Source organism: Oryx dammah, unplaced genomic scaffold (genome assembly GCF_014754425.2).
Source record: "Oryx dammah isolate SB20612 unplaced genomic scaffold, SCBI_Odam_1.1 HiC_scaffold_16, whole genome shotgun sequence".
Classification (NCBI taxonomy): domain Eukaryota; kingdom Metazoa; phylum Chordata; class Mammalia; order Artiodactyla; family Bovidae; genus Oryx; species Oryx dammah.
In genome coordinates, this window is record NW_024070200.1 from 41,747,933 (window position 1) to 41,772,713 (window position 24,781).

The 24,781-nt window shown below is 46.2% G+C and overlaps 1 protein-coding gene across 3 annotated transcripts; it reads right to left on the bottom strand.

Annotated features, from left to right (window-relative positions):
• Positions 1-1,098: 1,098 nt before the first annotated feature.
• On the bottom strand, positions 1,099-22,803 carry FAN1 (FANCD2 and FANCI associated nuclease 1). Of its 3 annotated transcripts, none has more exons than XM_040257398.1 (14): positions 22,642-22,803; positions 20,614-22,171; positions 18,262-18,402; positions 17,672-17,873; positions 14,608-14,841; positions 12,808-12,939; positions 10,118-10,226; positions 9,054-9,173; positions 7,092-7,256; positions 6,503-6,650; positions 5,488-5,591; positions 4,539-4,733; positions 3,778-3,906; positions 1,099-1,346 (listed from the first exon to the last, which is right to left on the bottom strand). In XM_040257398.1, the coding sequence occupies exons 2-14, from the start codon at positions 21,866-21,868 to the stop codon at positions 1,209-1,211; spliced, it is 3,072 nt and encodes a 1,023-aa protein (XP_040113332.1). In that variant the 5' UTR covers positions 21,869-22,171; positions 22,642-22,803; the 3' UTR covers positions 1,099-1,208. The 3 variants fall into 3 exon arrangements, with proteins under 3 accessions (XP_040113332.1, XP_040113333.1, XP_040113334.1); XM_040257399.1 differs by having other exon boundaries at positions 22,629-22,803; XM_040257400.1 differs by having other exon boundaries at positions 1,099-1,453; positions 22,642-22,776.
• Positions 22,804-24,781: the final 1,978 nt, after the last annotated feature.

The window sequence follows — 24,781 nt, forward strand, 5'->3', positions numbered from 1 at the left end:
CTGTTCTGCCTGCTCTAAACCTCAGTTCACAACTGGCTGTCATCACAGCCATGGGGGTTCATGGACCAGGCCCTCACAGCCGGGGAGTGATGTTTCCTTAAGAACATCAGGGAGCAGGTCTGTGGGAGCAGGATCCTGGCCGAGCTGCCCAGGCCTCCCATCCTGATCAGTCCCTTGCTGTGTCCAAACCCTCCCCACCCTGCCCAAGGCTCTGCACATCTTGGAGACACTGCAGGTTGGTTCCACATAACCACAGTAAAGTGAGTGTCATCACAGTCTGCAAGTCATGTGAATTTTCTGGTTTCTGAGTACATGTAGAAGTGATGCTTCTGGTACACTATAGTCTATTAAATGTGCATTATATTTAAAAGAAGTGTACACACCTTTAAGTATTTTAAAATACTTTCCTGCTGAAATATATTAACCATCATCTCAACCTTCTGCAAGTCTAATCATAACAAATATAACAACAGAGAAGTCTGAAACCTGTGAGAATCACTGGAATGTGACCGAGACCCAAAGGGAGCACTGCTGGAAGGATGGTGTTGACAGACCTGCCCGACCCAGGGCTGCCCCAGACCTTGGAGCTACACAGTAGTGCTAAAGCGAGTTCTGCCAGCGTGTTCTCGCACTCAAGTGAGTTCTGCCAGTGTGGGAGACTGCCTCAGTCATCGGGGACATCCCCAAGGGTCAAAACGGAAAGGGACAGGTAAATGCCTTTGGTAGAGTCCCTCCCCATGGTGATACAGGCCCAACTGGAGCAAGTGTTGACAGAAATAACAAGGCACTTGATGACAATGTGTTTCTTAATTCCTAAAGAAATCAGAGAAATCAGAAAACATATAAATTCAAGAATCTGTTTGTATTTTTTAGAAAGAAACATTGTGTATGCTACTTTCATAAAAACTGAAAGCTGTGAATCATCTCATTCTGTAGTATTCCAGTTTTCTGTAAATATAACTTAATAACATAATGCATCCAGCTCCTGAAATAGCCACCAAGGTTCTGATGTTTTTGGAAGTTCTTTACTAATGTGTGGGATCAGTAAGTGTCCTGAAGCCAGTCACTAAGGTTCGTGATACAGACACTGTACGATGATGAGTCCTTAAGGTGCCAGGTTTATTATGACAATAACAAAACCAAAATTAAATAGGATGTAGTGACATTCTATGCTCTGATGGTCTTAGATGCTTCCGAGCTCTCGGCTCTCAGTTGGGACCCTTGCTCCTGGCCCCGACTGCAGCCACATGGCAAACTTCCACATCCGCCCCCAGCTGGCGCAGCTCATCCAGCCAGATCATCTGCTTCTGCGACAGCCGGTCGTGGGGTCCCTTCACTTCCACCAGCTGGGAGACAGAAGGGCTATTCAGGTGGACTGTGGCAGTTCCCACTAACGACCATTTATTTAGAAGGCTTGTCCAGCTGCACTGCTGTACTTACATGTCCATAACAACTAAACATGTACATATGAATTCAGTGAGAAAGTCCCCTATTCTGTAGAAATCAGACTGTCCTCCACAGAGAATTAGGAAATGGATTCATACGTAATATGGCAGCTGAAATAGTTTTCCACCACACATGGCACTGTTCCTCTCCTGCTCAACACTCCTCAGTCCTTTCTTGTTGTGTCTGCAATTCAACCCAAGCTCCTTGCCAGGACCCACAAAACCGTGTGGCCTGGTGTCTTCCCTGTGCAAGCAGGGCCCTTGCCCGTGCTTGCCAGTCCCACTGCCCAGTACATGTCTCCCTGCTCTTCACATGTCTGACACCTTCCCCCTCAAAGCTCAGCTCAGATTCATTTCTAGGAGAGTCCTTCTCCTTCCTGTGTACTTGTTTACGGTATATATCATAAGATAAAACTACTCATCACACATCAGCTCCATGGAACCAGAACTGTGTCAGTGTTGTCTACTACAGAGCACCAAAATTCAAAACAGCGAGAGACTACCAACATGAACTACAAAAGTTTTTTTTTTTTAATTAATAAAGCATTTCCACAGCCTAACAGGAGTTAGAGAGATCTTAACAGAGATCCCAAAAGGCAGAACAGAGAGAAAAAAATATTTGGATAATGGCTAAAAAAATTTTCAAAGTTGATGGAAATTATAAACCGAAAGATCCAAGAAGCTTGGTGAACTCCAAAAGAAGTTGGTGAACCAAAAGAAGCTTGGTGAACCCCTAAAGAACACGACTCTAAGAAACAAATTACGTATAAGTTTGAAAAAAAAAAAAGCAGGGTGGGGGTGATTTGCCAGAATTGTCAAAAGCCAGAGGGGAGACACTACAGACTTCTCACTAGAAACAATACAAGCTAGATGACAGTGGACAAATATTTTAAGGCATTGAAAAAAAAGTTCTTTGCTTAGGAAAAGCTAACTTTCAAAAAAGAGTGAAAGTCTTAAAATATATAAAACCTAAATAATTCATTATTAGCACACTTCCATTGCAAGAAATATGAAAGGAAGTTCTGTCAGGAAGAGAATGATAGTACATGGAAATCTGAATCTATATAAAGGAGTAACCATTAGAATTTGTATCTATGTGAATAACTATAAAGGCTCATTAGTCCACTGTAGAAAGCAAAATAATGTGTTACAGGGTTTATAACATGTTGAGGCATAATGTATGAACACAGCACAAGGGCTGAGAGAGGAGATATACTGTTGTAGGGTTCTTTATATTCTATGTGGACTGGTACAACATCACTTGAAAGTAGGTAAGTTTAAGTACACACTGTAAACACCACTCCAACTACTTAAAACACATGAAGAGTGAGAGCTAACAAGCCAACCGAGGATAAAATGCAACCTCAGACAAAATGAAGAACTGAGACAAAAAACAAATAGGAGGGTTAAAGCCAAACATGAATAATCACATTAAAATAATATTCCAAATACTAGAGCACACGTTGTCAGATTAGATTAAAAGTAAGACCCATATATATGCTGCCTACAGAATGTACGAAACTCAAATATAAAAACAAAAGCAAGTTTAGAGACATGAAAATCCTAAGTTTATATGTTGAATAATAAAGCTTCACAATATATATAAAGCAGACATTGATAAAACTGAAAGGAAAAATACTCAAATCCACAACTGTAGTCAGAGGTATCATATGACACCAGAAGCATGACCCAGAGAGAACAGATGAGCTGGACTTTATCAAAACTTAATACTTCAACTGTTCCATACACTATTTAGACAATGAAAAGTCAAGTCACACACTGAATGAAATGTATCTGATAAAGAACCTGTACCATAATTTTTCTTTTCATCTCAAAATTCAGTAGTTTAAGAAAACCACTAGCCTGTGACAGGCAGGATGAGACCAGATGAGGAAAGGGTGGTGGCCAGCCTGCAGCACATGAGCAGGCGCTCACTCTCAGAGCTTAGAAAAATCACCCCCAGCCATCCCAGGCTCTTGGTGCTCACACCTGTTGAGTCCCTGCCCTTGACCTGCTTCCAAGAGTGGACACAGCACAAGCAATGGTTTGTCGCTGCCAAGCTCAGCTGATAAAAAGAGACTGACTTCCGTCCTGCTTACAGCCTGGCCCTTCTCCCTCACTTGCTCGGATGAAATAGGCTGCCTCGTGGGGAGAGGCCCAGGTGTCAGCACCGTGAATGCCTCTACCAGCAGCCACCGAACAATCCTAGCCATCAGTCCAGCAACTCTTGAGGGATTCAATCTTGTCAATCATCAAGCAAGAAATGCCTGGATCGTGGCCTTCAGTTGATCATAAAATTACAAACATGACTTTCCGCTCTAGCTCAACTGACCTTGACATGATGACTCTGGGAGCTCCACACAACCAGGTCAGGAAGGCCCCCTCGGCAGTGCCGGAAGTCCACGGCCAGGCGCCGGCACACACCACTGAGGATGGAACCCCCCAGGCAGGACACAAGATCCTGGACAGGAGACACAGAGATGGTCAGCCCTCCCCTGGGATGGAGACCCTGGAGCCCCCAGTAATGGTGAGACGGGGGAGACCCCATGTGTCATTCAGCAGAGATGAGGTCCTAGGACACCAAGCACCCTTCTGCCCCTGGTGCTGGCACCCTGGCCTCTGGGGATGTGTTCTCCCTGGTCAGTTACCAAGCTTTCACCCAGTCGGGAACATCCAGGGAGCAGCTAAGAATAGAGGATTTAGGGTGAGCACTTAGGATGCGACAGTGGACCATGGAGGCCACTGGTCACAGGACAGGGAGAGTGTCTTCCCTCCAGGGGCCACAGGCCAGGCCAAGGAGGCTGCCAACCAAATGGGCAGAAGGCATAACTGGGGCTTGTTCACACTTGGGACTGTCCCTTCAGGAACAGAGGCCTGTGGGCAGGGGCACGACAAGCACATGCATATGCACATGTGTGTGTGTGCTTGCATATATACATGAACAGGTACACACATACACACGTACATGGGTGTGTGCACACATGCATGCACACATATATGTGAATGTGTGCACACATGTCTTCTGTTACAATTGTCAAAAGGAAACCCACATTGGAGGCACTTCCTGAGCAAACCCCGCCTGCAGACTCTTACCTGGGCTTGCTGAAGAGAAGAGAAGCGATCCCAGCTGACCAGGGAGGACACCCTGCCTTCCTGGGCCTGCCACGCGGCTGCCACCCAGGCCCGCAGGCTCTCCTTGGGGGCGCTGTGGATCTGCTGCAGCCGGGCTTCCATGGCCGGTGCCCTGCTCTTGAAGAAACTATCTGTGCAGAGGTCCAGCGGGGCCGCCTGTGTGTAGGGAGAACCAGCTCACACTAAGCCTGGGAGGCTGGGGTCATCAGAGGAGCCAATGCCCATCAAATCTGGAAACCGGCCACTCTGATGAAGTGGACTCAGGCTTCTTCTCAAAAGATATATAAAAATCACCCAAGTAATCTTATATAAAAGCAATTTATGACACTGGTTTTTTAGAGAACTAATTTCCAAAGACAAGCACAATTTGCTAAAAGAGTTCTTAGGTTAAACTGGTGGAGCTCTTGGACTTTCCAGGTGGTGCCGTAGTAAAGAATCCACCTGCCAATGCAGGAAACACAGGTTTGATCCCTGGGTCAGGAAGATCCCCTGAAGGAAAGAATGGCAACGGACGCCAGTATTCTTGCCTGGAAAATTCCATGGCAGGCTACAGTCCGTGGGGACACAGAGAGTTGGACAGGACTGAGCGACTGAACATGCACCACACAGTGAGGCTCTTAGCAGACATGTATGACAAAGCACATGAGTGTACATGGGCCCCACCAGGGTGAAGCTGAAGACACTGACACTGAAAGTTTCAAGAGGAATGATTCCAGTAGAGTAGATTACATTTTAAATTCTATAAATCAGATTTAAAAATTAAAAGCCATTCTTACAGTGGAATTAGCACTAGGATCCAGAAGAGTACAACTGGGGGCAGGTTTCTGGGGCAGCAACCTCAGGGTCCCAGGGTGGGAATGACTCACGTGTGTGTGCAGAGTCTCTGCAGCCTGAACGCGGCCAGGGTTACCTGATAGGCATTTCTGAAGGCGTCCGGCACCCCGTCCATGAAGATGATGTCCCACAGCAGAAGGCCAAACAGGGTGCTGAAGGTGGACCCCTCCCCATGGATCCCTGAGACAAGGCACACACGAGAAAAATCCATCTCTTCTGTTCTCCAAAGACACCACCATATCCTACTGCCAGCTCAAGCTGAAAAAACTAGCAAAAATATTTTAGATTCAAAAGCAAAGGCTGTTTTCGTGCCATCCCCTGCTCAATTTCTTAACATTAGATTGCTTATATACAGAAGCCTTGCTTAAGGATGAAAGTCTTAGTAATTATGACAAAATTCAAATGCATGTTTCAGAGTGGAAAAACCTAAGGGACATGTTTAAAAACAAATAGGAGGTCTGACAGGGGAGGGTGAACGCCCAGGAGCCTTTGCCTTCTGACCCCATTCGCCTCCTTCCACAGCACTCCTCTGCCTCGACCTGGACACCACATAGTGCCGGGGTTTTTAAGACTCAGGGTTTTACAGAAAACTTTCACATCAGAGACCACCCAGTCCAGACCCCCTATCCCTACCCCACATCCAGACCACAAGATGGGGTGGTGACCTCAGAGAGGCCCAGCCCAGTTCCAGGCCGTGTGAACAGTGAAGCAGGGTCCCCAGGGCTGGGGCCTCTCTGAGTGGGCCCCTCCTGGCCCTTTGGCACTCCTGATGCCCCGACCCGAGACCCCGGCGCTCCTCCACACACTGCAGGACCTCTGAGCGGCTGGCTATGGGCAGCATCTTGTGGTCCTCTCCAATCCTGTCCACCTGCCTGACCCAAGATCTCCAAGAGCAATCCAGCCACCCTTGCTCCTCATGTCCCTACCAGAACACGCCACTCTCATGGTGGCAAGTGTGAACACTGGCCACGAGGAAGCACACGGCCCTGATGAACTGGAGTGATAAAATTCTCTCCTGTGCCCTCTAGGGCCTCCCACAGGGACAGGATAGAGTGACAACACCCCCCAGTGTGGCCACATGGCCCAGTTACCCTGGTCAAAGCCACAGTGTCTATAATGGGCCAGCGCCAGCTCCTCCACAGAGCACAGGACAGTGGTGGGGGTGGCCCCCCCAGCCTCCAGCACGAAGACAGACTTCCCTGATCCACGCTGCGGGCACAGCCGGCCTGTGACGGTCACCTGGGTAGGTGGGTGGGGAGAGGAACAGCCCATTAGCCCCACTCCTGTTCTAGCCCTGAAGCCCCAAACTCTCCTCTGCCCCCGAAAGGCCACCTGTCCTTAGTGTAGCACCAGGCTGGTCTGTGAGGATGTGGGCAGGTCATCGCCTGGCCCCCAGGAGCGCTGTTCCAAGCTGCTCTCCAGGGTCCTGACTGGGCTGTGGGCAGGAGGCATAGCAGGGTTGTGAGCTGCTGACTCAGGGGTAGAGTCACAGCCCCTGCTGACCAGGTCTCTTTGACACCTCGATGCCAGGCTGAGGTTGGAGCAAAGGTGGGTCAATGCCCACAGCAAACCAGAGGGCTTTCTGAGTCTATGAGAAATGTGTGCTGGAAACCGCTCTTAGGCTGCGTTCAGGAAAAACCCTTGAAATGCACCCACAGTGCCCCCAGAATATTCACGCACATGTCTGACGTCCTCCACGGTGACCTCTGGGAGCTGGCGGAGGACGTGCATGTACGTCTGGCCACTGGGAGAGGCCCGCAGGCGCACGGCTCTTTGGTACAGTGCCAAGCGGTGGCCTGTCCGGACGTGAGGATCCGCGAGCCCTGCAGCGATGCACTGGACAGCCTGTGGAGAGCGCGGCACTATCATTGTCAGTAAGGCCCAGACAGCGGCGCCCCCATTTCATGGGATGGGAAACCCCATCATCAATTAATCATCCCTTTTTCTATTCACGGGGGGCAAAGCCGCCCTCCAGGGACAAGGACATTATTCCTGTACATCTCACGCAGACACATTCAACGCATAGGTGAAGCACAGACCCCGAGGCAAAGGTGGGGGGAAGAAGCAGTCATGTTCCCAACACCACGTCCTGGTCACATGTGTGGACACACTGCCTCAGGAGACAGAGGAGACTGGGGATATGGACCTGGGGTAGGGTGCTCGGGGCCCCAAGGGGTGCTCAGGCCAACTGCAAAATCATATGTGGATTTTTGACCATGTCAGGGTGAGGGGATGGTCAGAACCCCTAACTTCTGAGTTAGTCTAGGGTCAGCTATATAATTAATGCCACTGAACTGTATACCTAGAGATGGCTAAAATGGCAAAGTTTTTTTTTTTTGGTTGTTATATATAATTACTACAATAAATAAAAAGTAACAAAAACAACAAAAAAGCCCAGAAGTCAGTGAAGATCAGACCATCAGAGTGTAGCGGCTCAGAGGAATCCAGCAGAGAGAATGAGGCCCTGCTGGCCACTCTGCAGCCCTAACGGAGCCAGGCTGGCTGTAGGGAGGGGTAGACTTGGGCTCGGCCTGGCCAGACTGGCTGCTGGGCAACTGCGGACATGAGCCTCTGCTAGGCTGGCCGCTGCCTGCTCTAGAAACTGACATACAGAGGGAAGGAATGTTGACAAAATCACAGGTTATGAGTGGCCAGGAAGACCTCTAGGAAAAGGCTAAAAAAAACCAGGATGCTCCATCAACGTCAAAAATCACCTCTGAGCATTAAAGAACACTCCTCTCAGCAGACCTGAATGACGGGAAAGTCTATAAACTCCTCTGAAGTTTTATTTCAGGGAGAGAGAGAGGCAGTGTGCACACGCCCTCTGTCCACACTGGGTGGGGGCCAGCGGGGGCCTCTCTTGATGCTGGGCAGGGAGCGCCATGCTCACCTCCAGGAGAACAGTTTTCCCTGGCTCGAAACACTTGAGGTGACAAGGCGCCTTTTAGTTTCAGGCAGTAAATGGAGCGTGTCATCATCCAGGCCCAGAGTCAACTTTTCCAGCCCTCCATCACCGGATTCATGTGACCTACCACTGGAAGAATAAAAGCTCCTAGGGCAGCAGTGCCCTCTGCTGGACGCAGACATGGGGTTGGCAGGGACGGGGACCACAGGCGGCCACACAGAGGGCCACTGTTGCTGCCTCACGAGGCCCTGCCCTGCTGGCCACAGTGGCTGGCAGCTGACAGTGTTCTCAGACTCAAACTCCCCAAAAGAGAGGGCAGCGCCCAGATGGGATGGTGGCCACCCTGTGGAGCCAGACGCCACGTCTTCACCCATCTTCCTACCAGGAGGCCCTGGGCAGTGAGTGAATAAAATCACCGTTTCCTAACCAGAGAGCACACCTGTGTGAAAGTGGGGGACACCTAACCCTCCAGCTCCCAACATAATCCAACTGCTGACCCACAGTCACCCTGCGCTCACACCCCGGCTATTTGTGTAGCTGGCAGAACACAGAGAAAGAGGAATGTTTAAGAAATCAATGCTTTAAATCAACTATAGTCCAATATAAAATATAAACTCAAAAAGAAAGAAAGAAATCAACGTCCTAACGACATTTAGACTCTTAAGGTATTAACGGTGCTTTACTGTTCAAATGTACGTGAAGCTGAAGGAAGGCTGGTGGCCCTAGAAGCTACGTACTGGCTTCAGGCGCTTCAGGTGCTGGTGTAAGTTAAGGGCCAGCCGGTCCCACCACCGGCCCCTGCTGTCGGGACAGTACACGTCCTGGGACAACAGGTTTTCAAGCTCCTTCACGGCTTCCTGCAGCAGCAACAAGAAAGACCGTGCATTAGACTCTTGCACACTAAGGCCGCTGTTACACTGAGTTGTCAGGAAAACTGGCGAAGGGTATCAGCATCCTTGCCACTCAAAAATCAGGCCCAGGACCCGGGACTGCCAGGAGGGGGGCCTGGGACATCCCCCGAGAGTGGCCTGACCTCCAGAGGCACCCCCGCTTCTCGGCAGGGCCCCTGCCACCTCATGTGGATGCAGCGGTGACACCACAGGTACTCTCTGTGCAGCAGGTCAGCAGCACTGGCCACAAGGGGGCCAGGCTCTGGGCAGGGGCAGCAGCTGGGCTGCAGGTCCACATGCTTCTGGGAACCCAGCTGGCCACATGGCCAAGGGTGCGAGGAACCGGGGAGGGGGCTGGACAGGTATAAGGCAGGGTCTCCACCCCAAGGCCCCACCTCAACAGGCGGACTTTGTGGTCCATGTTATGGCTCATGTCTCATGCTCATCTTTTGTGGTTCCTGAATCTTTTTGAAGAATCTAATGATTCTCCTGAGAAAAATGCACAAATCCCAGAGATGTACCTGCAGGTCCACAGACTCTGTTGAAGCCAGTCTCATGGAGCTGCCCAGGGTCCATGGACCCAGGTGAGGAAGCCCAACTCTAGCACAGCCTCTTTGTAAGATGCCGAGTTTCAATACAGAAGTGTCTGCACAGCAGAAGCTCAGCCCGGCAACCTCACAGCTCTGAGTATGAGCAGGAGCATGACCAGAGCCCTCACTCCTGATTGTAGGTTACTTCCAGACTGTCTGTGACTGCTGTCCCAGGAACTTGAGCAGAGGCAAGGCTTCCACCTCAGGGATGTGGGGAGACCCTCCTCATCACACGGGGTCTCTGACAGAAGCTCAGGTCTGGCTGCAGACCACATTGGCGGGAGAAGTCAAGAACCAGGGGCAGAGGGCTGGTGCACTCACCTCGTACAGGTGAAGTCTCTGCAGTATTTCAACGTTTCGGGACAAAATCCTTGTGTAAACCCACCCAACGGTAAAACACCGGAGGAAGAGTGGTAAATTCTCGTGGTACCTAAAACGAAGACATCCACCAGCAGTTTACTGGTTTGGTGTGTTTACTGTAAGACAATCCTAAGAGGTGACTTAGAAAAGGCAAAGGAACCAGAGATCAAATTGCCAACATCCGTTGGACCATAGAAAAAGCAAGAGAATTCCAGAAAAACATCTACTTTTGCTTCATTGACTATGCTAAAGCCTTTGACTGTGTGGATCACAACGAACTATGGAAAATTCTTAAGAGATGGGAATACCAGACCACCTTACCTGCCTCTTGAGGAATCTGTATGCAGGTCAAAAAGCAACAGTTAAAACTGGATGTGGAACAGACTGGTTCCAAATTGTGAAAGGTGTAAGTCAAGCCTGTACATTGTCACCCTGCTTATTTAACTTATATGCAGAGTACATCACACGAAATGCAGGGCTGGATGAAGCACAAGTTGGAATCAAGATTGCCAGGAGAAATATCAATAACCTCAGATACACAGATGACATTACCCTTATGGCAGAAAGTGAAAAAGAACTAAAGAACCTCTTGATGAAACTGAAAGAGGAAAGTGAAAAAGTTGGCTTAAAGCTCAACATTCAAAGAACAAAGATCATGGCATCCGGTTCCATCACTTCATGGCAAATAGATGGAGAAACAATTAAAACCAGTGAGAGACTATTTTCTTAGATTCCGAAACCACTGGAGATGGTGACTGCAGCCATGAAATTAAAGGACACCTGCTCTTTGGAAGAAAAGCTATGACCAACCTAGGCAGCATATTAAAAAGCGGAGACAATACTTTCCCAACCAAGGTCTGTCTAGTCAAAGCTATGGTTTTTCCAGTAGTCATGTGTGGGTGTGAGAGTTGGATCATAAAGAAAGCTGAGCGCTGAAGATTCAATGCTTTTTTTTTTTTATTTTTTTTTGATTCAATGCTTTTGAACTGTGGTGTTGGAGAAGACTCTTGAGAGTCCCTTGGACTGCAAGGAGATCCAACCAGTCAATCTTAAAGGAAATCAGTCCTGAATATTCAATGGAAGGACTGACGCTGAAGCTGAAGCTCCAATACTTTGGCCACTTGATAGGAAGAACTGATTCAGTGGAAAAGACCCTGATGCTGGGCAAGATTGAAGGCAGAAGGAGAAGAGGACAACAGAGAATGAGATGGTTGGATGGCATTGCCGACTCAATGGACATGAGTTTGAGCAAGCTCCTGGAGTTGGTGATGGACAGGGAAGCCTGGCATGCTGTAGTCCATGGGGTTGCAAAGAGTCAGACACGGCTGAGTGACTGAACTGAACTGAAGGGGTGACAAAGCAGACTGAATTTCTTTCTTCTAAGAAGATACATTCTGAACACTGCCTGTTGTGTGCAGTTTTTTACACCACAAATCTATGTTCTCATGGCCACCTGCTTAAAGTCACCAGACGGCAATGTGAAATGAGAGTCAGAGGTCAGCAGATGCTGATGGACTCAGGACCTCCACCTGATTTTAATACAAGTCCAGTGTGGTTTCCATGTTTATAAATAGCTAAAAGAAGTCAAAAGGAGAAAAACTGTATGGCACGTGAAAATTACAAGAAACACACATTTTGGTGTCGGAGAACACGCCTGCATTGGGACAGTCCCACCCATTCGCTGGCAGAGCCTGACTGCTGCCCCACTGGGCCTCCACCCAACAGGCTACTGATCTCTGTCCTCAGGAACCCAACTTCCCGGCCATGAGGTCTTATCTTTATTTTTAACCAAGAAAATTATCCATTAACTTGTTTTAACCATTTGTTTTCCTGTTTAGTCTGAGAAATGTTTACACATTTGCCCAATTACTTAAGACAATCCCCCAGGGTCCATGCACATCACGGGCTAACACTCATTGTAAACACTGGTTGTCTCCTTCCTACAAAGGCCTGTAAGTAAATGCCTCACTCTGCCTACTCCCAAACAAAACATGGAGAAAATATTCAGTTGTTTTTCTTAACAGTAAAGGCTATTTTTCTGGCTATGGTTTTTAAGTTTGTATTATTTCTGTGTAGACTTTTGTCCTAAATGTTTTTCTGAAAGAGATATCCAAAACTACTAATTTTTTTCATCACTTTGTACTAAGGAAGGAAAAAGTTTCTTAACCCTATGGAACACACTGAACATTTATTAAACCAAAAATAATGAAGGATCATGTGCTGTGTACTTGAACTCTTGAAGTAAATGTTCAATTTAATTTTCTTTTTTTTTAAGCTATGATTCATTTTCTTGTTCAAAACAACAGCTCCTAGAATTTCCACCAGAAGACAGCTTCTGTCCTGCGGCCAGGCTTCCCCCATGGTTGTAATTCAGCTGACCAAACCCCCGAGGGGCCAGTCCCCCTGCAGGTGGCAAGCCACTGTCTGCCACAGACGGACTGGGGGTATAAAAATCACTCCAAACTTTCAGACACTCCCTGCTACTCACCCGGTACTTTTGACTCCATGCAAAGCGAGGAGGAATTTCAACTACACATGCTGACCTCACCACAGAACCAAATGAGCATGTTCCTCATGAAAAAGATGATCTTACGCAGTTAGAACAACTAGGTCAGTCGGTAACCCTCACAGGCACCAGAGAACCACCTCACCTCAAGGACGGGTGGTCTTTCAGTCCATCCCAGTCCTGCTTTGCACACCGAGCGAGCTCCCTAGCCTCCTCCCAGGCCCCATTGGCCATCGCCGTGGAGATGTCATTCAGCGTGTGTGCGGCCACCGCGTACCTGGGGGGGAACAGGCGGGAAGCCACGACATTCAGGTTTCAGTGGGGGATGAGCACTGACGTACAGAACCTCACATCCTCACATCCCACCCAACACATTCAGATCTGCTTTTGAAAACACAAGGGTTACGTTTTATCTCAGTAATCATTTGACTATTACTCCATGAATGGCCTAGAAGTAAGTGTTCATACAGGCCTCCCAGCCAGAAAGATGAAGATACACACACCTTACCATCATATCACACGTCACATTACATGATGCAACACTGACCAGCTCTTCCTCCCTGACCTCTGGTGCCCAGTCACTCATTCATCCATTCAACAATCTCGGAGCAACTATGACAACATGTAACCAATCTCAGGATTATACGGAAGTGTAGGTTTGGTCATTTAATCACTAAGTCAGAGATGGCCAGTGGGATACTGCCCAAGGTAAGAGAATTATTTGGGATTTTCAAAAACAACTTCAGGGACAGTATCTGGGAGATGGCGATGCTGAAATGTTCTGAACCCATGTAACTGAAGAGAGACAGCTTCTCAGCGTGTCTTTAGATACCAAAACAAAGACATGGGCCCATAGTTCGGTAACACTGAGTGCTGTAAGTGTTCCGTAACACTGTGCTCTGGACTCACCCTTGAGCGAAGAGCACACGCTGGCACTGTGTGCAGAAACTGTCAAATAAGCGAAAAACAGAGTCCCCTAAGTTTAAAAATTTGCTCATACACGCTTCCATCTAGTTCTCTTTTAATACTCAACTGGACAGCTCTAAGGCAATGAAAAATGGAATTGGAGAAAACATTCTAATTAGAAGATCTGACTGAAAAAGTTATTCCTACTGAATACAAATAAGATATTGACCTTCCTAATAACTAAGGCTGCTGCTACTGCTGCTAAGTCACTTCAGTTGTGTCTGACTCTGTGCGACCCCATAGACGGCAGCCCACCAGGCTCTGCCGTCCCTGGGATTCTCTAGGCTAGAGTACTGGAGTGGGTTGCCATTGGCAAATGGGCTAAAATCAGTTTACACTGACTCTGTTTTGATCCAATCATTTCAATAGCTTATTTTTTAAAGCACATACTAGACAACACTTAAACGTCTTTCCTAAAATCAAATATCAGAAACCATTTCAGCTAACTTTGAATCATAAACCTGCAACATCTATGCATTTTTTTTAAAAATCAAGATCCACATTTGCTAAACACTGGCTAAATCCATGCATCAAGATAGATTCATGAAAACTTCTATTGTCTGCATGATTCTGGTATATGGTCCACAAGTTAGTTACTAGCTTTATTTAAAGCATCATTACCAGGAAGATATTCAGCCTTGTTCATGCCAACAACATACTCACAAGGCAGGTTTGTTCAAATGTCTATATTTTAAAAATGCTCCCCCTGCCAAAGCTATTTGGGAATATAAACCAGGGGAAAACTGTGTAGCTCTAACTCAAAACTAGTGGGTTTTGGCAACCTTAATCAAACTGCATTTCTACGTTCTCCTCACAGTCCTGGAAAAGTATACAAGTGAGCAAAAAACTAAACAGGAAGCAAAAACTTAAAAAATGGTTTTGGGCAGATGTTTCTCTTGTGGATGGCAAAAAACAATAATAGATCCTTCTGCATAAATTTAAAATACACAGATGTTATAGAGAGCAATCACTCTCTTACCTAATGAGATCATCCCTGTCCTGGAAGATCGGGGTCTTTCGATTGACGGTGTACCTGGGGAACTCCAAGCGGCCCAGGTTGACCAGCAGCACAGTGGAGAGCTGACCCTGGCCCCCACAGGCGGCCTCCTCATCTTCCACCATGTCGCTCAATGAGAAGAGCAGCAGGGCCCGGGAAAATACCGCCCGAGGGCCTCTAGAAACCCTCAGGGAACGTCCCGCCACGTCTTTAGCTCTGAAAAATACACACTATGGATGAGACTTGCTGGTCTGTAAGCATTTGGACATCAGATTTCATAGATTATTTCAAGCTAAACAGCATTCATTATTCCCAGCCTGAAGCAAACCTCTGGCCTCTGGCTGTGTGATGTTAAAGCATTTGTTAACCTCTCTGGAGCTCAGAGCCCCACCTTGGAACACGGTGAAGATTCGATGAAATTAAACCTGCAGACGATTTCACATAGTGTTTGCCTCAATAAAAGAGCAGGATAAGGTTTACTCTGGTCCCGAACACGTGAAATACCAGAGAAACTCAAAGTGTTACCTGTTTGACATTAGCAACTCTCAATTCTTGACTCCAGTGACAATTTAGATTAACTAACAGATATTTATTTATTTAAAATAACTTTATTTATTTATTTATGGCGGTGCTGGGTCTTTGTTGCTGTGTGCAGGCTTTTCTCTAGTTGCAGCAAGTGGGTGCTATTCTCTAGTTGTGGTGCACAGGCTTCTCATCACAGTGGCTTCTCTTGTTGGGGGGCACAGACTCTAGCATGAGTGGGCTCAGTACTTGCAGCTCCTGGGCTCTAGAGCACAGGCTCCACAGTTGCGGCACACGGGCTTAGCTGCCGGCAGTATGTGGGATCCTCCCAGACCAGGGACTGAAACCACATCTCCTACATTGGCAGATGGATTCTTTACCACTGAGCCACCAGGGAAGCCCCACAGGTATTTATTTAGAATGTCATTATCAAAGGCTCTTGGTCAGGCAGCAGGTCACAACCAGGGCTTTCTGGCTCTAACAACCTGGACACCATGCACGACAGGGTTTCTCTATTGACATCTGGGCTGTGACATCTGGGGCTGGGGTAGGGGCAAGGTGCACATTCTGTGCATTAGACGATGCTCAGCTGTGTCCCTAGCCTCCACTCACTAAATGTCAGTGGCACCCACTACCCACCTCAGTCACAACAAGAATGCCTCCAGATGATGCCAGGCATGCCTGGAGGTCAAGGTCCCCCAGTGAGAGCCGGAGTCCAGTGGAGGACCTCACCCTTCCTACCAGCCCAGAAGCTATGAAACCAAAAGCAGAGCTGGCTCCCTGGGGAGTCCAGAGATCAATGCCCCCAGTACAGTCTCGAAGACACAGGGGTAGGGTTCCCACCTCATCACCATCTACATGAGGACTTTTCACTTTCATGCATTGGAGGAGAAAATGGAACCCACTCCAGTGTTCTTGCCTGGAGAACCCCAGGGACAGCAGAGCCTGGTGGGCTGCCGTCTTATGGGGTCGCACAAAATCGGACACGACTGAAGCGACTTAGCAGCAGCAGCAGCAGCTCACCACAACTGGAGAGAAGTCTGCACAGCAACAAAGACCCAGCACAGCCAAAAATAAATAAATAAATAAAATTATATATATATAAATAGTCTTAAGATTCTCATTTTTCTATAATTCTCATGTCAGTGATAAAAAATGTTCATCTTAATTCTTCCATTTCTACATGCTCAGTGCTTACACTAAGAAACAGCTAATTTAGTGTTTACTTACTTTTAAAATATTACATACATGAATACCATGAAATACTTAAGAAATAAAATTAAAGACTTAGAAGACATTTAACCACAGGGATGAGGATCTTATACCCCTAAATCAATTAACTATAAATACATAATCTAGTTAAATACTTTTGGAAAATCTACAGTATAAACTTTTTGAAGTGTTGACAGTGACATTTTTCTTAATAATGTATGCCTTATTTATTCCTGTGTTTTACTAAGATTAATATTTATAGTATCTTCTCAATAAGGATGGGCTCTTGGCACATTAACAGCTCAAAGTTACACACACACACACACACACACACACACACACATTATATAAAATAACAATGATGTTGCTTTAAACTGTTTGCCAAAAGCATTATCTCATCTTGTTTTCAATAACTCTGGAAAGTGGATTCCCAGACTAAGGTTGATATAGTTATACTTTAGACATAACATAGGCAGAAGAAATAAATTCTGAGATTTTTATGATCTTTCCCAACCTGAAACTGTTCAGGAACTTTTATAAGGACAGAAGAAACCATCCACAGCTTTTGGTAAATTTTTATGTTTCAACTCAAGAGAAATTGCATATTATTGCTGACAGATTATGTTTCAATAAAAAGTCTACTGAAATAAAAATTTGGCTGGATAGTTCATGTTTAACTCTTGTTAAGGAGTAGTTAAAACTGCATTTTTCTTGAGTAATAAAATACTAGAATATGCCAAGGGCCCAGTGTCCCTAACCTCTTGCCTCTTGGTTCTTCTTATCCTAGAAATCAGTGTGGTATGACAAGAATTATGAAAGCTAACCCAAGAAAGAATCCAGACCTGATCATTAAGGTTCTCTGCCTTTTCAGTCTGGCAGCAATTGCAAAAACAATCACAATCTGGAACACGTACCATTCGTTTTAAGACCTTTGTATGTGCTCTGTGTGTGTGTGTGTTAGTCGTTCAGTCATGTCCAGCTCTTTGTGACCCCCACGGACTGTAGCCTGCCAGGCTCCTCTATCCATGGAATTCTCCAGGTATGAATACTGGAGTGATTTGCCATTTCCTTCTCCAGAGGATCTTCCTGACCCAGGGATGGAACCCAGGTCTCTTGCATTGTAGGCAGATTCTTTACCACTGAGCCACCATGGAAGCCCAACCAACAACTCAAATGTTCTTACTGTAACAAGTTCCTTTGCTCTTCACCTGAAACTACCATAACACTGTTAACTGACCACACCCCAGTGCAAAATGTTTTTGGTGTTAATAAATACATAAATAAAATGATTGAAAAAAAAGATCCACAAAACCTTTTCAGGATCACTGCGCCAATGCCAGGCTGGTTCCGGCCCCAAGTACAGACTGAAGGCTGCTTGGCCAATCTGAGGAACGCGTCCACCAGCTGCTGCTTCTGCCCATGGGCACTCGCCAGGTGGAAGGTCTTTGCCAGGGCTTTCAGTTCCGGAGCAGAAAGGAGCTCCAGCACCTCAGGGAGCTCCTGCAACTCAGATTCTGAAATATTAAAAAATTAAAAAAATACTTTAAATAAGTTTATTATTTTCCAGTTTTATTGATACTTTAAGAAGAAAGTTTATTTGTTGTCCTAAGATTAAGAACTCAATTTAGGGATTTTCCTGGTGGTTCAGTGGTTAACTCTGAGCTCCCAGTGCAGGTGGCCTGGGTTTGATCCCTTATCAGGGAACAAAGACCTTATATGCCACAACAAAGACCCAACACAGCCAAATAAATTAAAAAAAAAAAAAAAAACGCAATTTAAAAGACGCACACACAATCACTATTTCTCAGGCACCAATCAGATGACATGAAACCAGCACCACCCTCATTTTGCAGAAACTCCCTTCACCGTGTTTCCACTTTGGTTCCCCTGGACAAACTGTACCTGTCTGCAAGAAGCCCGCATGTGTCAGCTCTCCAACCACGGGGGTTAAGTCAGCAGAGATCTCTTCATAGTCCAGCTTGTTCACCTTAATCCAGCTGAATTTACGTTGAAAAAGTCTTACGTATAACTTTTGACCATTGGCTGTGACAAAATTAAGATATCAGAAACATTCTATTTCTTCTCGAAAACCACATACGCTATCACTTCCTTTTGTAAACCAAAGGGAGTAAAACATGCTGTGTTACAAATACACATAGGCTGACTCAACTGATCTTCCAAGAATATCATTTTCTTCCTTTGGAAGACAGAACTTATTTCAAATACAAAGTCCCATAGGAATGTCTCCTTGGCCTGTGTGCAGGACAGGAGGAGCAAGAGGACACAAAGCCTTTGTGACAGGCTTTGGAACTAAGGCTCCCTCTTCTCTTCTGTTATGAAAAGTGGGAGTGGGGGCCAGTAACACCATCCTCCCAAAGCCTGTGAACAGATTAAATGAGATGAGTGTATAAACCGTTCCAAAGTTGGTAATGATTATTAGCCATTTAAAAACCTAAAGGACTTCCTTGGTGGTCCAGTGGTTATGAATCTGCCCATCCACTGCAGGGTCCCTAGTCAGGGAACTAAGATCCCACATGCTTGTGTGGTGTGGCCAAAATTAAATAAATAAACAGAGAAATAACACCATATTTAAATATATATATATATATACATCTTTAAAAAAATAATAAAAAATAAAAGTGTAAGATCCAGGTTCCCCACTTTCTAACCAACATTTCTAGTCCCTCAATAGAGACACATCCCGCCTCCTCACCGAGAGTTCCAGGTATTCTGTTCTCTGCTTTTGGTTTCATATGCAATATTCTATTTTAGGCTGAAAATCATCTGTAAAGGATTTTTCAAAAAAAGTCTGGCTTTGGTAGAATGGCCATCTCTAACTCAGTGATCTCCACCAAGCTATTTAATTAACCTGGTCTCAAGTTTTCCTATTACCCAAATTATCTTTCAATTTCCAATTCTAGAGTGGTCTCGGGACTTCCCTGGCCATCCAGTGGTTAGGACTCTGCTCTCCCAATGCAGGAAGCACTGATTCCATCTTTAGTCAGGGATCTAAGATCCTGTATGCTGATGGTATGGCCAAAAATTTAGAAAAATAAAATGATACGACCTTATTTATTAAATTTTCTACAGTTATTTCCCCTTTCTCTTGAAAGAGGCAAAATCGATTCACAGAAGCTATTTTGAGATGCTAAAGATGATTCTCTGTGGAGGGCAGCCCACAAGAATCTGCAGAGCTGACACTAGGAAACTGTTCCTACTTCTCAATCACACCACAGCCCAGGGTTACTACTTTAATAAACGCTCGTACACCAACCAAAGATCTGTGACCACCCTGGATACAAGAGTTGGTGGGGTGTCACTCACACAAGCAGGGCCACAGTTACACTGTGTGAATGTAAAACTGAATTCCTTCTCTTACCCATTATTGGTAACGTTCAGGATTTCTTTTTTGTAACTGGACCAGGAGTCAGACCTGCTACTATTACTAGTGGTCAGCATGGCCCCCAAGGAAGCTTTTCCTGCTTGAGAGGGACTCATGTGCACATAGCCATCAAGGTCCTTTGGATGAGCAGCTGATGGCAGGTGGAGATGGGGTGGGGGGCAGTGCGCAGCTCTTGCTCTAAACCTGCGCTATTTGCTTTGGGCCACACAGCTGGCTGCCAAGGAATTTAGGTATGCTTTTAAATGTACCAATTTACAAAATTAAAAAAGAAAAAAATTAATGTACCCATTTAGCTTGAAAGCTTCCATTTCCTGCACACCTTTACTTTAAAAGACAGAGCTCAGGCAACTAAAATGTTATTGGAGAAAAAAAATATGCCTCAGTACCCCTTGGTTTGTTTATTTGCTTGTATTTTATTTTCATTTTTGAGGAAATGGCCCGCAAAAACAACAAATCCACCAAATACAAAGCAAGCTTGATTACATGCCTGAAATGCAAGGTACACTTTTCTAAGTCACACTATTTTTTCCCCTAATCTGGGAAAGGCTGTTTTACAACCATCAAATATACATAAAAAGGACAAACAACTGCTTCCATTACAAGCAAAGTACAGTTTATAAGGATGACAGTGCAGAAGCAGGCATCACCTGGCCCCAAATCTTATCTCTTTTTAAAGGCACATCATTGGTGAGCTGAACACCATCACTGGCTCTGATTCCCCTGAGTACTCCCAGGAGGCTCCCCAAACCACTGACTCCTCGGGGTCATCAGGTTTCTGCCCATCACATCCCAGACCAACTCAGGGCAGCAAATGGCAAACAAAGCCTCGAAAGCAAACAGGCTCAAAATACCTGATAACTGATGAAACTTAGTTACAATACCCTTCTCGTGTTCATCAAAGAGCATCCTGTCTTCTTCATTCTCGAATACGGCTTTCAGCACCACCAGGAAACTCCGAAGGTAGTAAGGATGGTCCGGCAGTTCTGGACTTGTGACCCAGGACACATCACAGCTTGACCTCTTCTCCAAAGGCGTCTGATGAGTGATTTCATCCTCTAAGCCACTGTCAGGTTCTGGAGGAAGCGTTTGGCTGTTGGTCTGTATAGAAGCACCAAGTGTAGAACTTGGAGGTTTTGCTTCCCCATGTGAGCCCTGACTTGTCACTTCTGAAACAATAGTCATTTTCACCTCTTCACAATGACTTGTCTCACATTTTTCAGTAACTTCACCATCTACTCCTTTGACACTCTCCTGCTTTGTAACATGGTCCTCAGAAGCAGACTTTCTATGCCCGAGAATTAAATCTGATGAAAACAACACAGGTGCATCACCTGTGCAGGCAGGGGTTAGGGTTGATTGCTCACATTCCTGGGCAGCTGTCTGGCCTTCAGCTTCTTCCACCTTAGTGCCTTCCACTGTATGTGCTGGGGTGCTCAGCTCTTCCTGAGAATCACCAGTAAACATGTTCTCCTTTTGAGAGCTGTTCTCCAAAAGTGGATCCTGGCCCTCCACCTCCAAATGCTGATCAACCAGGCTCTTAACCCTTGCGTATGAGGACCTCTGTAGACTCTGGTAAGTGAACCCCTCATTCTGATTCAGGGATCTTTTAGCCTTTATGTATCTTCTGGACAATTTAGAGGACAGGCTTCCCAGAGAAATGACTTTTACATTATGATGTCTCAGCTCATCTTGATTTCTGCACACCGAGTCACCTTTACTTTTAAAGTAGGGGCTGGTCTGCTTTTTTTTGCCCATTTTTGCTGAATCACTTTGGCCAGGGGTTAAATTTATCGTTGATGGTGATGACCTCTCTGGCGTTATATCTTCTAAGGCAATATTGGTCAAATCTATGGTGGGCACGTTTGAACTTAAGCCAACATGCCCGGGGCCACCTGGAGGCCTGTCATCGTGGTCAGCACACATTTCATCAAGGTGCCGGTTCAGGTCATATCTTGGCACCATCTTACTACAAATTGGGCAGGCAAGTTTAGCAGGGGGTGCATTGTTAAAAAACGAAATAATAGAGTTAGATTCATTTTTTTTAGTTTTGCTGCTTGATAAACTTGTACGAGGCCTTTTTTTTGAGGATTTGCCTACAGACATCATGAGTATTATTAGGAAAGCTGGGTGGGGACTTCCTTGGTGTCCAGTGGTTGAGATTCTGTACTTCCACTGCAAGGGGCCCTAGTTTGATCCCTGGTCTGGGAACTGGGAGCCCCTGCATGCCCCAATGGGCAGCCAAGAAGGAAAAAAAAAAAAAAAAAAGGCAAAATTGGGTGTTGTTTTAAGTAGTAAAACACAAGGTAAGACCTGGGAAAGATACCAGTGGTTTACTTTTACTTCCCTGATTCGAAATCATAAAAAATGGGATCCTATTGGACTTCATGTTATTCATTTAGTTTCTTCTTCCTATGAAACAAAACATGTGGATTAAGAACGTATTTATGAATTCAACAACAGAGGCGGGAAACGATCAACGATAGTATCTCACGGGATGGGGCCTTGAATAGACCCTGGCCTTGGAAAGAAAAGCCCAAGGCCATCCTCCGGCTGTTCACGCGACCCCAGGGTGTCCCTCAGCCGCCGGGATAAGTTCTAAGACTCCTCTGTAAGATCTAAATCAGCCACCCTAAAAAGGGACATCTGCCTACGCGAGGTCTTCGTTTAAAACCGCTGCACGAGGAACTTCTCCGGGGCAGAGCACGCCCATACCGCCCGCACAGGCCTTTACTGAGAAGCGCCTCGGGAGTCGCGGGCATCTGTCCAACCCCCGCCCCGCCTCCCCGCGATCCCGCAGCTCCGGCCGCCGAAACTCCTGAGGCTAAAGCTCTGCCAGGCCAGCCCTCCCCTGGGATCGTGTGCACACCTGAGATACGCACCTGGGAGGTGCACCTGGGGCTGCGCCGCCACCCAGGCCACCCTTCTCCCTCCCTTCCTTCTGTCCCCCCAACTCGCTCTTCTGGCCCTGCCGGCGCCTGCAGCCAGCTCTCCTCTCATAGCCCGCAACCCCGGCCCGACACCTCCGCACCTCCTACGGGTTACGCGCGCCAGGCATTCCCAGCCGATTCCCGAGGGCTCGGCCGTCACAGACTAGGCCAGAGGAGGTTCGAGCAATCAATCGGCCTTCCCTCTCACCTTAAAGGCATCCAGCGGTTCTGAGGGGCTGAGCCAGAGGAGGTCTGCCCAGATTCCCCACTCCCTGCCTTTCACAACCTGGCGGAGGCGGGCGGGCGGGAAGGTGGGCAAGTTGCTGTTCTCGGACCAAGGAAGCCGCCTCCTGGGAGGAGAAACAGGCGAAGACTCCACTTGGCCAGCAAGCGTGTGCTGAGGTTCCTGGAAGAGATGCTGTTTGCTGCCGGATGCAAGAGGTGCCAAAACCTCAGGAGCACAGGAGTCCAGGGCCATACCACCTTGAACTGAACGCACCCCATCTCATCAAGAGCAAAAGAATAGTAGATCAACAAGGACCTACTGTGTAGCACAGGGAACTATATTCAATATCTTGAGATACCCTACAATAGACAAGAATCTGAAAAAGTATATATATATATATATATATATATGCACACACATATATCTGTATCTATAAATCACTTTGCTGTTCACCTGAAATATTGTAAATCAACTATACTTCAATTAAAAAAGGTAAAAGAATAAATATTGATAGGTAATAGGGAATGGTGAGTTTGCATATTTTTTACATTAAAATGTAGTTTGTAAATGTAGTTTTTCTTTGTGCTAATAGTTTAATATAATGAGATTACATAATTTAACATAATGGCTATGTCTAACAACAACACAATTACTGAAAGTTTATCAGCCAGCCCTTGAGTGCAGATGTCCTTATAGCAGAAAGTGAAGAACTAAAGAGCCTCTTGATGAAAGTGAAAGAGGAGAGTGAAAAAGTTGGCTTAAAGCTCAACATTCAGAAAGCTAAGATCATGGCATCCGGTCCCATCAATTCATGGCAAATAGATGGGGAAACAGTGGCTGACTTTATTTTTTGAGACTCCATAATCACTACAGATGGTGATTGCAGCCATGAAATTAAAAGACCCTTACTCCTTGGAAGGAAAGTTATGACCAATCTAGACAGCAAATTAAAAAGCAGAGACATTACTTTGCCAACAAAGGTCTGTCTAGTCAAGGCTATGGTTTTTCCAGTGGTCATGTATGGATGTGAGAGTTGGACTATAAAGAAAGCTGAGCACAGAATTGATGTTTTTGAACTGTGGTGTTGGAGAAGACTCTTGAGAGTCCCTTGGACTGCAAGGAGATCCAACCAGTTCATCCTAAAGATCAGTCCTGGGTGTTCATTGGAAGGACTATTGTTGAAGCTGAAGCTCCAGTACTTTGGCCATCTGATGCAAAGAGCTGACTCATTTGAAAAGACCTTGATGCTGGCAAAGATTGAGGGCAGGAAAAGGGGACGACAGAGGATGAGATGGTTGAATGGGGTCACTGATTCAACTGACATGGGTTTGGGTAGACTCTGGCAGTTGGTGATGGACAGGAAAGCCTGGCGTGCTGTGATTCATGGGGTCGCAATGAGTTGGACACGACTGAGCGACTGAACTGAACTGAGTGCTGATATCAGCTGGTTCTAACACCCCAAGGGACCCAAATGGAAACTTTCTGAGGATGGGGCGCCTGTCTGTGGTCCCTTACCATTGCCTACAGCAGCAGCCAGCACTGTGTGATTACTCCATAAATGTGTGCAGAATGAATGCATGAATAAGTAAAGAGAAAAGGGAATTCACAGGGAATTCACTGACAAATTGAACGGCATTGAGTGCCAAACTCATGCCTGGTAAAATCCTTGATGCTGTGAACAGAACAAATGCAGAAATGAGGGGGAAAAAATCCTGCCTTTGTGGCGAATACATTCTGATGAAGGAAGATAGAGAAAAAACAAAAATATACATAAATTATAGAGAGTTTAAAAGGCAAGTACAGATAAGTGAAATTCCTGTTTTATGGCAAGATGAGAAAAATTTAAACATGTCTTTCCCAGTTTGG

What these genes read in the sequence shown, in the direction of transcription:
- FAN1 (XM_040257398.1), bottom strand. Translation starts at nt 21,868, where the DNA reads ATGATGTCTGTAGGCAAATCCTCAAAAAAAAGGCCTCGTACAAGTTTA. An exon ending in TAAGTTTCATCAGTTATCAG is followed by an intron (nt 18,403 to 20,613) that starts GTATTTTGAGCC and finishes ATTTTGTCACAG; the next exon opens with CCAATGGTCAAAAGTTATAC. An exon ending in CCCAGAGTCATCATGTCAAG is followed by an intron (nt 1,347 to 3,777) that starts GTCAGTTGAGCT and finishes TCTGTCTCCCAG; the next exon opens with CTGGTGGAAGTGAAGGGACC.